The sequence below is a fragment of the Anabrus simplex genome, chromosome 7 (genome assembly GCF_040414725.1).
Source record: "Anabrus simplex isolate iqAnaSimp1 chromosome 7, ASM4041472v1, whole genome shotgun sequence".
Lineage (NCBI taxonomy): Eukaryota > Metazoa > Arthropoda > Insecta > Orthoptera > Tettigoniidae > Anabrus > Anabrus simplex.
The window spans coordinates 71,490,053-71,505,399 of NC_090271.1; the positions used below are offsets into that span (position 1 = coordinate 71,490,053).

The 15,347-nt window shown below is 38.5% G+C and overlaps 1 protein-coding gene across 3 annotated transcripts in view; it reads right to left on the reverse strand.

The window, feature by feature from the left end:
- Positions 1 to 15,347, reverse strand: part of LOC136877698 (CD109 antigen) — a 297,632-nt gene that overhangs the window by 73,539 nt on the left and 208,746 nt on the right. For 2 of the 3 annotated variants that reach the window (XM_068228581.1, XM_068228580.1), the window contains exon 14: positions 873 to 1,107. In XM_068228581.1, the coding sequence (XP_068084682.1) occupies positions 873 to 1,107 (235 nt within the window). Of the gene's footprint in view, positions 1 to 872; positions 1,108 to 5,066; positions 5,221 to 15,347 lie in introns of all 3 variants that reach the window. The other variant, XM_068228582.1, reaches the window with a different exon arrangement.

Here is a 15,347-nt window from a genome sequence, read left to right on the forward strand (position 1 = left end):
CGAACTATTGGATTCTTCTAAATTTGAGAAGTATTCAAGTCATTTTCGTGAGAGAGAACTTAACGTTTCTGCCCAGGCTTACAGATACTAGTGAACCAGATCAAAGATGGAGCATTTAGTTTCATATCAAAGATTAGACTTTGGGAATACTGAAGGATCTGTATCACTACTTCAATTTATCCTGACCTTATTCTCTCAAATTAGATTATTGAGAGTATTAGTCACAACACTCATGACAACTGTTTAACTGGAAAGATATTTTTCTTCCTTTAATGGAATCAAGACCTTTCTTGCCCTTGCGATGCTCTCAACTTAAAATATGGTTGCCAAAATCAAGGGATTCAACTCTAGTCACTGACAAGTTCTTCAGCAGAAAATGGAGACGTGCAGACTTCATTTTTAGTCGGTGAGTGAGTCCCTACTATACATTACTTGCATATTGCTGTGGGTTTATTTATTATTTGTTCACTTTCTTACTTGAAAATTATAGCACAAGGTTTAATTTTAGCATAATCTGCCACTGGTTCTAACAATAACATTTCAATGCTAGAACATACCTCAAGATCATCTAACTTTCTCTTCAGCATCAAATCTCTCTTTTTAAGCATGAAATCTCAGTAGCATTTTGTACTGTGGGAAAATCTATTTTAAAAAATATGCATTAATCAGTGCTATCTGTTGACAAACATCTGTCCTCTTAGGATGGAGGTTACCTGGTATCATGAGATGTTGACTTCCTGAAAGACCTGGACTGATGCAAAATACACAGGCAAGAGGGCAAGTGCACTAGATTCCACAACATACATGGCACCCCATATGTTACAATGGATGATCCCATTACCAGCACAAGTGCCAATCAGAAGAAAACCTACCCTGAGGAAAGGTTGGTGAAAAGCCAAGTAGATGCAATGTCATGCATGAGAAAGACTCGAGGGTTGGTCCAGACAGGAGGGGGAATGCGAGAGAAGGCGAAGGGGCCCGCCAGAGGTGGGCGCGTCACGGGGTTGAACACAACCGGAGGGCCCAAGTCCGGCTTCACAGTGGACAAACCAGGAGCTGGAATGGTGCGATACAGGGCACGGTTCTGTGCTTTCAAACTCACGTCATCTGTAAGGTACATACAAAGTGCATATACAAGCCATACACTGACATTAAGACAGAACCTACCCCAAATTATAAATGTGATTTCAGTTGGACAAAATTAAAACCACACAATAAAGAAAAATTGCATAATAACAAGGCATTTCATGCAATCAAGCAAATTTCTTAGGGACTGATATACAAGCTTTGTTGAATAGAACATACATACAAAAATTGTTAATAAATAGGTATTACAATATATTTACACCATTGTTAATAGCTTTATCAGACATCAAATACCACTTATCCACCACCTATTCAAAAGAAATATACAACACAAGGAAAGGCTACACTAAAGCAAAATCACAGGTATAGTGCAGGAATCGAGTGGAAATGAGTAGAAGCAGCAATACCATTATGCTTGAATTCCTATATACTTTCAGATTTACAACTAGTCCTTCTCCCAACAACATACTGACACCAATAATGAATGTTAATCTATGTGAGATTTATTTAAATGTCAAGTGATTATTCAGGAAATATACATGTGACCCATGCAGAGTTGTGTAAGAGGATGGAATATATAGGTTCAGAAGACTGGAGGGGAGGATTAGTCAGCAAAGTCTTCATGATCAAGAGTGATCATAATTTAGATAGTGGGTTGGATCTCTCATATATAAAACTGTTATTGGTTTTATGTCCCACTAACTACATTTATACAGGTTTTGGAGACACCAAGCTGCCATAATTTGTCCCGCAGGCTTCTTTTATGTGCCAGTAATCTACTGACATGAGGCTGGCATATTGAAAACTTGCCAATTCCACCGGACTGGGCCAGGATTGAACCCGTCAACTTGAACTCTGAAGACCAGTGCTCTACAGTCTAAGCTACTCAACCCCATAAAGAGTGCGCAGGTTTGTGCAAGGAAGTAGTGATTTCATTCTCTGACCCAGTTGGTTAAATCTTCAGAAAATTTTAATTTGAAATAAAGTTGATATTTGTATTATAACTCTTTTTTTAAGCTTTACAGTGACAATACAGAAACATTATGAAGTTTATAGTATATAATGAAAGGAGCTTGTGAAAAACTGAGTGAGATACACTATTTATTTTATGAACTGGTTTGTACACTACAAAGATTACAATGACGATGGAAGAAACCTTTATGTCAAATTTCATTCTTCCATCAAAAATTAGGTTTTCAGTAGGGAACTACAATTTGGAGAATATCAAGTGTTAAAAATTCATGGGGTTCAGACTTCTCAGTCTTAAAGAAACCAGTTTTTCACCCCAGTGTGGTACTGAGCCCTCTGCAAACTGCAAACACTCACATAATAGCAACATTTAAGGTTTTGTACTGTCCACTTATGAGGTGATCCTTATCCAGGCCTGCAGGGCAGCAAATACCTGCCTAAATTCATATTTTAATAAGAATATATTTAAAGGAAACAATAATGAACAAACAGGTTCTGGCAATGGCGTGCAGTGAACACATTCATTACCCCAGCTGCAAAAAAGTTTTTTAAATATAAACAATCGTAGCCCCACTACTCTCTCTAAAGACAAAATTACCATTTTATTAGGCTGCATTTTTTGTGGAAAGGTCTACCTGAAAAAGATTTTTCAAGAATATTTTCAACCACACACTCGCACATACTTCCAAATTGATATTCGCGGCAGTGACGACACTATAACAAATTAATCTATAGCAGATTTTAAACAATGTACTTTGTTTCATTTGGTGACTCTTTGTGATAGTACAGTCACGGTTTTCACAAAAATACACTGGGACTATTTGTTTTCTACTTAAAAAGGCCAATCTAAAGTAATTAGCAAAATTTAACTGGTATTTTACCATCGCTGAAGTTTTATAGTTTCACTCACATACTGAGTGTACGGGCATCAATGACAAACGAGGGAAAATATTTGTCACGACGTATAACACACGTTATATTCATGAAGAATGTCACAGAACTCGTGAAATATTCACCTGTAATCCAAGAGGAACCCTACAAAAATTCACTATATACCATCATCACAGACAACCAAATACAAAATTCTTTTACTTCGCGTTTAGCTCTGTGTTATGTTCATGCTGGGCAACCTAAATATTTTTCGGCGGCTATCGAAACACATACTCTACATGTGCCATCAATTAATTGCTAAAAAAAAACTGTATACATGCTGAAACCCAAGATTAAAATATATTATTCTATATTACAATTGACTTCATAAATTGGCTCTATTTTTATTAGCAAGAAGATGTGCAAGTGGCTATACTGTTAAGATGTTGATATTTTTCTTTCCGTCTCTAGTGTACGGCACTGAAGACTTCGAGTATCAAGTTTTAAAATTAACATTACCTTACCTAAGCTAGCTGGCCTGTCGCCGTAAATTACTGTCAGGGGAGGGGAGGGGAGGGCCTACAGCTACCATCACTGCCAGGACAAGGAAGATTCAAGTGCACGAGTCACCCAAGCGACCTTAAATTTCGCTGCACTGGGATAGCTCTCTTTTGTGCTGGCAAGGAAATCCAGCTTGCTGGAGAAGCTGAACTGCGGTAGTGCGAGCGAATTGTCGAGACAGCCGTACATGGCTTGGCTTAGCTATTTGCAATTTTTTAAACATTATAAAAAAGCATTCTAAGGAATAATTAGAAAATGTTAATACAAAGTTCTTTACCCCAGCAGTGCTGGGGTAGATGGAGTTCAGTGCATTCCACTAGGTTCTGGGCAAAAAGTCTTTTAGGTGGTAACTATGTCACATCCAGTTAAGTGAAGAATGAGTTAGCTATAGTCCATCACCACTACAACAGCCTTCACCAGTTAGTTACAAGATGATATCACTTCCTTTATTATGTAGCTATCCTATAGTTTAGATGGGTCATCTTGAGAGCACTGTTCAATGGTATGAATAAGACAACTGCTAAAGACTGAAAACTACCAAGTATAATTACTGTATATGAAACAACCAAACTCGCTCAATGAAAGCCAAATAAAAGTTAATAAGAGGAAGAATACAATATAAAGTCTCAAACCTTTATTTGAGATGATAACCCTTGTAACCTAACCTGTCAAACGTAAGTAGTCCCAGAGGAATCCTAGAGTTCTACTCCTACATACATTTCGAAGAGTTTAGGAACTGAAGCCAGATATTCGGTAATATCTCACTGGTCAAAGATTTTCATTGCTAGCTCCCCTACCCACCAACCAACCCATCATCACCACAATTATTATTATCATCATCAACATCACGTCTGACCAATTCCCTTTTGGAGCAAAAGTCACCTCCATTGTCTTCTGTTGTGGGGCATTGCTGCCAAAAATGACACCACAGTTTGCCTCACTGCATCAGACCAACTACACAATGGGCGTCCTCTTCTTCGTTGTCCATCTCTTGAACACCACTCCATTACTCCATTTCTGGGGGTTAGTTCTTGCTACATACCTAGCTCAACTCCTCTTCATTCTTTAGTCCAAATGTTTGCCCTATGATGGCATTTCAAAAACAATCCTTGAGAGAAGCACCTAGTAAGCTTCTTTCCATCCTTTGCTGACAGACCAGAAGTTGGTTGACCTGTTTTAGAGTTGCAGACCATGTCTCAGCATGATATGTGAGAAAAGGCATGACACAGGTGTCCATTACTTCCCTCTGATATTAAGTGCAGAATCATTCTTGAGAATGAAGCCAAGTGATCAATATTTCCTCCAGGTAAAAGCTGCTGTTCTGATCTTGAACCAAAATCTATGAATTTGTTAATTTGCTGAGAGATGTGCCATCAATGGGTCAAATAAAATGAGGCACCTAAAATAACAGTTCTTATATCAACTTTCTATTCTCCATTCAATACTAGATTTTGAATTCAAAGTCATTCTATAACCCTTTACCTTACACCACATACTTTAAGTGCCAAAACTGTACACATCACAAAGATAGTTCTCTCAGTATGGCCCGTGAGCTTGTTAAGAATGTTAATGAGCCGTACCCTGCTTCAAGCATATCCCAGATCCAGGTCTCAGGGAAGTGGCGACGCACTCGGAGACCTGAGTCGGGCGAGCCACCTAGCTCCATGTGGTTAAAAGCTGGTGCAGATAGGACAGAGTCGAGCTCATCACCACCAAAGTTAGACCTGTAGTAGACTAAAACATACCACATATTATTAGCCTTTTCTTGAAGCTACGAGGAGCAGTGTGCATTTAATGCCTCCTACAGTAACATGCCTTTCAAATCTATTAATCTTTGATCGTAACGCTAGCCATAACCATTATGCTCTTCTGTAATCAACACATACTGTGTGCTTCAGATACATACAGCCCAGTAGGCTGGATGGTCTAAAGTAGATTTACCTCCAATGTGTCTACAACTTCTCTGCCTTACATATTCAGTTTTTAGTCTACTCTAAAGATAAATATGGCATGCTTATATTCTATTTTTTTGTTATAGTGGAAGCCATATCTTTTAAGTTTTGACTTACTTATTCTATAACTGAAGTTAGTCTGTCAAAACTACTGCAGGATTAGAAAATTCCTGAAAAAACATTTAATAACAGGTATCATTTAATTAAAAACATTATGACATGTTTCATTCTTGGAAGAACATAAGATTCTATCAAATAACACGTTTTTAAAAATTATTATTTTGTTTTTTAAGAATTGATGAATATTATGAATAAGTGCAGAGATGCTAACCTACAAAATGGTTGTCCATAGTGGCAGTGTCTGCTGCAGATAAGGGAAGGTCATGTTCAACCAACAAACATGAGAAATAATATTCAGCCCGTGTAACACTATTATTGTCACTTTTTGTAGCGTCCTGCATTGCCCTGCCATGTATCCACATACTTCATCCCTTAAGACGTGGACAGTCATGCACCCTCCATGTTTAACTGAAAAATCACAAACATGATTCACAAAACATGTTCCTCTGTGAAATTTCAATGGTTATAGGCTTGAAAATGCTTTCTATGTACTACTTTCGGGAATACAAATTCATTGCAGATTGTTTTTGTCCACAGTCACTTGGCTCCATTGCTTTTTACTTTGATATATCTTGAAATTTTATTCAGTGTTGCTCCTTGCTTCATTGGAATAAATATTTGAAAAATAAGACAAATTTGCAATGGAAGTGTTCATCTGTACAGGTAACTCATTACTAAATGAGAGGTAATAGAACAGAAACTGAGCACATATGCTGGGAATCTGCATTCATCAAAGAATACTTTTTAATGTTATGCTCTCGGTTAGTGTTTGTACACAAATGTTGCTGTCTAGTCATTTTGACATGAATATGTCTTATGGTTGGAGGTCATCCGAAAATTTGAGTAATGTAATGCGACAAAATGTGTGACAGAAGTGATGTCATATTAGTAGTTACCATAGGCCTTGGTCACCTAAGATGCTGCGGCTGTGGATTTGTACAAATAGACTGTCCCTGGCTTCTCACCACCTGGCTTGTTTATGAAACAATGCAGTCCAAGTTGGACCAATGAGGAGAGAGGAAGCACAATAGGAGTCCATCATTAAGATAATTATAAACATTTCCACAATTACTAAGAAGGTGTACATAAAATTCTTAAATAAATGTTTTTACACTTATTCATAATATTCATCAATTCTTAAAAATAAAAAGAGTATAATAAAAACTGAAAGTGTGAATTCATAGAATCTGATGAAGTTCTTTTAAGAACAAAACGTGTCATTCTATTTTTAATTAAATTTCATCTTTTTCAAGTATAACTGGTTATTAAAAGTTTCCTTTTTCAGGTATTTTCTAATTTTATTAATCCTGTATTAGTTTTGACAGATGAAGTTTCATAGTTACAGGTTCATAATAGAAGCAAATGGGTCTCTACAACTCACTAGTTAGGGGTTAAGATTGTGCATGAAGGGAGAGGTATTGTTGGCATTACGATTTTGTTCAAAGTAGAGCAGTAGCATACATTCCAGTTGAATGCTGTTTGTGATTTGAGTGGTGCGGGGCATTATACTGGTAACAAATTGTGTATATGTTGTTAGTGTACGGGAAAAATCAAAGAAATTTATTTATTTTTGCGAGGCTACATACAGGACATGATTTATGCAACATTGCTTCATATCAGGGATGATCTTGGAGGATTAGGGCAGCAAGTGGAAGTGTCACACCCTTCATGCTGTCGAGGATGCAGGTAAGTTATGAGGCATACAGTGTTTGAGGAACAAGTGAATGGGTATTTTAAACATATTTTTTAAAATTAAAATAGTACTACACAGTAACAACATTTCCTGTTAATTTATAGTTATCTTCATTCTGTTGTTCGAGGCCATCTCCTTTAGAGTAGACCATCCCATTGCGCATAAAAGCAGAGACATTGCCAAAATATCAGGAGTTTAGACTAATAATAATTTCATGTGACACTTGTTATCTGGTGCAGCCCTTGTAAGGCACCCTCCGACGAGGGTGGGCAGCTGCGTGTTATTGTAGTGGAGGATAATGCATGTTGTGTATGAGTGATGTTGGGGTCCACAAATACCCAGCCCCTGTGCCAAGGGAATTAATCTTTTAAGATTAAAATCCCCGATCTGGCTGGGATTAGAACCTGGAGCCCTTTGAATCAAAAGCCCCTAGGCTGACCATTCAACAAATGAGACAAACAGCAGGAGCCTGGACTGATAATCTACTTCCGTGAAGCACCTGTTACCCAACTTACTGATATGTATCTGAAGCATGTTGTATGTCGTACCTCAAGGCTTTAGAGCTTATTAAATGCTGAACAAATGAATCCTTCAATTGTATGAAGAAGCACCAATGCTGAGGCCGAGTCACACATTCTACTGCAGTAAAACTGTGTAGGGTTATGGAGGAATTTTTTTCTCTAGGGACACTTCTTTACAAACTTTGTCAACATACTTATATTTTAATTTACATATAATACTACAGAACTAACAGCCTCTTTGTTATATAGAGAGCAATCTGGGTATGAAAATATAGGATGCATAACTTTAGTACAGCTCATCATAGCTTCATCTACTTCTAGGCAAGCCACCCATAGAATCACAATATATTCAGATAAACAGTAATAACTTACAAAAGGAGAACATTTCTACAAGGTCAGCATGTTTCTTGCAGAAGGATAATCTAACTGTGGTCATAATGGCTTTGTTTGGCTCAGAAAAATAAATGTGTCATACTTGCATTCCATTTGTTTACAGTCGACTTCATGACTTGTTTCTTGAACAATAAATAAATTACCTTGTTGGAGCACTTCCAACCATTATTTAAATGGATGTCCTTGGCAACCGATTGCTAGAACAGATATTTGATATTTTTGTTTTTTCAGTATATCATATATTGTAATAATTAAGCTTATTGTTCAAAGTTCTGGCCTAAAACATAAAACAGAAAGTATTTGACCAAACCTTAGCCACTATGATATTCACCCTTCTTCAAGTTGCTTTCTCTTCAAGTTTCATATGCAACAAGCTTCATCTCTGATGAACTACTTGCTCCCCTGCCATGCTTCTTTTGCAAAAGTCAGCTCTACTGATGTTCATTTTGCTTCACACGAGCATTGGTTGTGGACTGAACAAATAAACATTAATTCTCAAAAAATTCTATTTGTATTCTTATGATATCAGTGCAAATTCTCTTAGTAGAAAGCCCCATACACATTCACATTTCTGGAATACTTGCCTGGATTTGTCTCCAAGAAGCAAGTTGGAAATACGCAGCTGCCCAGACATACTTAGACAATGATTTGCTGAGAAGCCACTAAAGGTAGTTGAATACACACTCAGCTGTTGTCTGTTTATGAACTTTGGATGCTCAGTAAAATTATAAAGATTTGAAATTAATACATAATATCTGTAAGGACCTCCCTGTTTCACTGTGCATGAAAGAATGTTGCCTGAAAAGAGTGAATTGGAGCAAAAACAGATTGCTCAGTAGAGGAAAACACTTGCATGTGAACTTGTTATGTGAGCAACAGTTCGAGCCCAGTGATTGGTATAGCAATTAAAGAATGGATAAGGAAACATACTGTGATCTCCTTCAGATGGTAATACAGTAGGCTCCTGGTTATCTGGACTAACGACTGGGAGAAAATGCACAGAATTTTTTTTAAAAGAATGGACAATTCAGCCCAATTCAATGAAAATGCGTGGAACAACATGATTTGCTGTACACATTAGCCAATGATAACCGTTCCTCACTTCTTTTATATTTTTGTTGAACCACAGTAGAAGTGTGGCATCTAACTCATCTTATGAAGGCTTTTTAAACCTTTTCATTTTGAAGACCCACCACTATCACCGATCTGCACAAAATCTCCCAGCTTTTCTTAAAATCACAGATATTTTGTACTCCTATTCCATAATATGCTGCCAGGTTAGGAACTGATTCTCTCTTCTCAAACTTCCTTTTTCTGTAACTTCCAATTTTTGTTTTATTGTTAAAACAGATTTCTTATATTTTGGTGCCATGATGAGATAAAGCTGAAGACAATGCAGACTCATTGAGAGAAATCTGAGCTCGATTTCAATTTTCACAGAGACACTAAACCAATAACAATGGATACTGGTCTCTATTGTCACGTGGTGTGGGGTTTATTGTTGTCATAAAAGCTACATTCCATAAGAAGTCAACTTAGAAAAATCCTAGTTCGAAAGCGGGAAGAATAGTGTACACCGCAGTACATTTACCTATTATGTTTTTAAAATTTTCATTACTGTAACATTTTAGGACACATGAAGAACCTGCAAACTGGATAACCCACACACAAATAATCAGGAGTTTACTGTACTAATTATTGTGAAGGAAAAGACAGTTATGAGGGAATCAATCCCACTCCAACTATCTGCTATACTGAGGGTTTTCAGTGCTGGATGAAATTACGAGGATCTGAAATTCTCCATTGCCAATCTGCACTGTCTGTACTTTTATCATTTTCCAAAGACATGCGAACAACTCAAACCATTCAAGGAACTGCACACTAAGTTCATGAGAATAATACCTCATACCAATGGAGCAAGTCACTTCTAACATCACAATTTGATCTGGAGTTGGAATGTTGGAGTCTTGCCTGTGGACACCTTGTGGACAGACTCAATGAGACAAGCAGAGGCATGTCTGAAAAATTGGGTTGCGCTAACTTAACTCTGCTTAAGTCTGAGGATGTATGGGGCTTTTAAGGTTTAACATTGATTAAAAGCTTTGAGGAAATACAACTTTATATTGATTAGTGAAGCAATAGTTCATCATAGGTCTAACAACCTGTAGAGAAAGCAGAAATAACTTTTGAATACACAAGCTCATCCAAGTATCCAAAGAATGAACAGCTGTGGGAATTGCATTGACTGACAAGCCTTCGGTCACCCCACATCTGTGCCACACAAGAATCAGAATGATGGTCTAATGAATTCTAATGCAGCTAAAAAGTTATGTACTCACCCATGTCATATACAAAGATGCTGAAACCGGCTGCCTTCGTTTCTCATGTATTCTGGTATCTGTTTATGATATTATCCATTACATATCTCAATCTTTAAAGCATGTTGATCTATCTTGTAAACTTGTATCTTCGCCCCAAGGTGATGCGGCTCTTTTCAGGCATGTCCCTGATGGAGGTAAGCTGCATACACCATTTTAACCGCATACCAGCCCTCCTGTCATTTTGAAATCTCTGGCAGTAGGTGTAGGGGTACTGTGCCTGCCGGAGGCCACTGGGTTAGATTCCCAGCCATGTCAGGGATTTTTACCTGGATCTGAAGGCTGGTTCGAAGTCCATTCACCCTACATGATTACAATTGAGGAGCTATCCAGGTGAGATAGCGGCCCTGGTCTAGAAAGCCAAGAATAATGGCCAAGAGGATTCGTCGTGCTGACCACACGACACCTCGTAATCTGCAGGCCTTCGAGCTGAGCAGTGGTCGTTTGGTAGGCCAAGGCCCTTCAGGGCTGTAGTACCATGGGGTTAAGGGTTAGGTACTGGGAATCAAACCTAGGCCAGAGGATGGCAGCTAACAGTACTGACCATTATACCACAGATGCAGACACTCTTATTGTTCCCTGGAGATAATGATCATGAAGTTTAAATCAGGGGATCATGCAGGTCACGTGCTGTTGCTGATGACTCATCGTTAAATACTACATACAATTAATTACTGGCTGTACGAGTCCTCAGAGTCCTACTAAAAAGCACAAAACTATGTTTCTTTTCAGATAATTCAGCAAAAATGGGGTTGCAAAATATTTTGAACATATCTTTGACTTAATTATTTCCTAAAATAATTGAGCCCATCAGTCCATCACACATAACTGCGCATCACACACCTATTTTCCATGCAGTATGCAATGATATGTTATTCTGTGAGTACTGTTCATCATTTCACTAGTTTCTTGAATTTCAATTTTAATGAATTGCTTTTTTTTCTTTCTTTTTCTTAAAATGCTATTTGTTTGGGGCATTGGCCTAGAAAGATCTTTTGCCCCTATGAATTGGAAGTCTCAACAACTATGAATTTCTCTTCAAATAATCTCCTGACATCACAAACAGACTTTCTAAATAAGTAGAAAGAAATTGAATAATTAGGCCTATTATTTCCTATTTACTCTAGGTTTAGGCATATGGTGATCCTTCATTGTTCAAATGACATTGAAAAAGTGGCATGAGACTCAAGGCCAATGTATTGGTTTGGTAAATTCCACTTGGCAGCTGGCCTTGAGCAAAGGCTTGTCAACCAATGCAGTTTCCGCAGGTCCTTGTCCATCGGGTAATGGGATGATCTAGTTTCATCTTCACCCTCTATGACCATTCCACAAATGCAAGTACTTCTCAGTTAATTAACTACTTGGTTGAAACACTGATGCTAAACACATCAACAAAGAAAATTTAACAATAGAAAGGATGAACCTCTCCTTGGGCAAGGATGCAATAGAAACATACAACGTACAGTAGACCAAGTCTCCTCAGAACATGCTGCTGTCCACTATATGTTTCAATTTCCTCTTCCTTTATTACCTTGATAAACATACCTGTAACACTAGTACACCCATTTTCATCTGATATTACTAACATCATTATCAATCAATCTCAATCAATACTGATCTGCATTTAGGGCAGTCACCCGGGTGACAGATTCCCTATCTGTTGTTTTCCTAGCCTTTTCCTAAATGATTTCAAAAAATTGGAAATTTATTGAACATTTCCCTTGGTAAGTTATTCCAATCCCTAACTCTCCTTCCTATAAATGAATATTTGCCCCAGTTTGTCCCTCTTGAATTCCAACTTTATCTTCATATTGTGATCTTTCCTACTTTTATAAATGCCACTCAAACTTATTCATCTACTAATGTCATTCCACGCCATCTCTCCGCTGACAGCTCGGAACATACCACTTATGATATAGATGTTGATTCCCATAGGGAATCTGAAATATTTGTTCCGAATGAGTACATTTATAATACCAATATAAATGGTGCGTTATTGGTCATTATAAATTTTCCAGCTAACTCATTCCTGGTTGCCAGCATTTCACCCTCCACGGTATACACTAGCCAGCATCTTGGTAGGTGTGCTAGGTACCAACTGATGAGCCCAACCTGGCAGCTCCTCTTCTTTCTCTAAGTTCTTCCCAGCCCAAACTTTGCAACTTTCTGTAATGCTACTTTTTTTGTCTGAAATCACCCAGAACAAATCGAGCTGCTTTTCTTTGGATTTTTTCCAGTTCTTGAATCAGGTAATCCTGGTGAGGGTCCCATACACTAGAACCATACTCTAGTTGGGGTCTTACCAGAGACATCTTCAAACATCTTCAAACACTACTAATGTTCAGTACAGAGTCTAATTGAGATAAATACAAAAAATTAAGAGTTCCACTCAGAAGAAAGGAACAAAATGTAGTTGTACTATCCCAGTAGTCAGAACTGTCATCAGGGCCATAGGGTAAAGAAACATGGAAGGAAGGTGGCTAATTGATTGGTTCACATTTTTGCAAAGGATACCAAAATGAAGACAATATTATATTAGTCATTTCATTGCGGTAATCACATAAATGGGATTGTAAATAAAGGATACAGATCTCTTCACATGGTTATGAGGGTATTTAAGGGTTGTAGTAAGGATGTAGAGAAGAGGGGATATAAGTCTCTGGTAAGACCCCAACTAGAGTATGGTTCCAGTGTATGGGACCCACACCAGGATTACTTGAATCAAGAACTGGAAAGAATCCAAAGAAAAGCAGCTCAATTTGTTCTGGGCGATTTCTGACAAAAGAGTAGTGTTACAAAAATGTTGCAAAGTTTGGGCTGGGAAGACTTGGGAGAAAGGAGATGAACTGCTCAACTAAGTGGTATGTTAAACCTAACACTAGTTCTTAATATTTAAACTGTATCAATATGGATCTATATGATGAAGTCCTCCTCTGCGAACCATGTGACCTTGCCGCGGTGGGGAGGCTTGCGTGTCCCAATGATGCAGATAGCCGAGCCGCAGGTGCAACCATATCGGATGGGTATCTGTTGAGAGACCAGACTAACGAATGGTTCATCGAAAGGGGGGTAGCAGCCTTTCGGTTGTTGCAAGGGCGGCAGTCTAGATGATTGACTGATACGGCCTTGTAATAATACTCAGCATGGCTTAGCTGTGTTGATACTGCTACACGGCTGAAAGCAACGGGAAACTACAGCCATAACCACCTCCCGAGGACATGCAGCTCTCTCTGTATGAAAGATGTACTGATGATGGCTTCCTCCCGGGTAAAATATTCTGGAGGTAAACTAGTCCCCCATTCGGATCTCCGGGTGGGGACTACACGAGAGGGGGCGATCATCAGGAAGATGGATACTGACATTCTGCGAGTCGGAGCGTGGAATGTTAGGAGTTTGAATCGTTGTGGTAGGTTAGAGAATCTGAAAAGGGAGATGGATAGGCTAAAGTTAGATGTAGTTGGTATAAGTGAAGTACGTTGGCAGGAAGAACAGGATTTTTGGTCAGGCGACTACCGAATTATCAACACAAAATCAAACAGGGGTAATGCAGGATTTGGTTTAATAATGAATAAGAAAATAGGGCAGCGGATAAGCTACTACGACCAGCATAGTGAAAGAATTATTGTCGCCAAGATAGACACCAAACCAATGCCCACCACAATAGTGCAGGTCTATATGCCTACTAGTTCAGCGGATGATGAAGAAATTGAAAGAATATATGAGGATATAGAAGATTTAATACAATATGTCAAAGGTGACGAGAATCTAATTGTGATGGGAGACTGGAACGCAGTGGTAGGCCAAGGAAGAGAAGGTAGCACAGTAGGAGAATTTGGATTGGGACAAAGGAACGAAAGAGGAAGTCGGCTGGTTGAATTCTGCACTGACCATAATTTAGTCCTCGCCAATACTTGGTTCAAACACCACAAACGATGGCTGTATACGTGGACGAGACCTGGAGACACTGGAAGGTATCAAATAGACTTCATTATGATTAGGCAGAGATTCAGAAACCAGGTGTTGGATTGCAAAACTTTCCCAGGAGCAGACGTGGACTCTGACCACAACTTGTTGGTCATGAAATGCCATCTGAAGTTGAAGAAATTGAAGAAAGGAAAGAATGCAAAAAGATGGGATCTAGACAAGTTGAAAGAAAAGAGTGTGATGGATCGTTTCAAGGAACATGTTGCACAAGGACTAAATGAAAAGGCCGAAAGAAACACAGTAGAGGAAGAGTGGAGAGTCATGAAAAATGAAGTCAGTAGGGCTGCTGAAGAAATGTTAGGAAGGAAGAAAAGATCAACTAAGAATCAGTGGATAACTCAGGAGATACTAGACCTGATTGATGAACGACGAAAATACAAAAATGCTAGAAATGAAGAGGGCAGAAAAGAATACAGGCGATTAAAGAATCAAGTGGATAGAAAGTGCAAGGTAGCTAAGGAAGAATGGCTGAAGGAGAAGTGCAAGGATGTCGAAGGCTGTATGGTGCTGGGAAAGGTAGAAGCTGCATACAGGAAAATCAAGGAAACCTTTGGAGAAAGGAAATCTAGGTGCATGAATATTAAGAGCTCAGATGGAAAGCCACTTCTACGGAAAGAAGACAAGGCAGAAAGATGGCAGGAGCATATCCAACAGTTGTATCAAGGTAACGATGTAGATAATTTCGTTCTGGAACATGAAGAGGCTGTTGATGCTGATGAAATGGGAGACCCAATTTTGAGGTCAGAGTTTGACAGAGCTGTGAGTGACCTAAATAGGAACAAGGCACCTGGAATTGATGATATTCCCTCTGAATTACTGA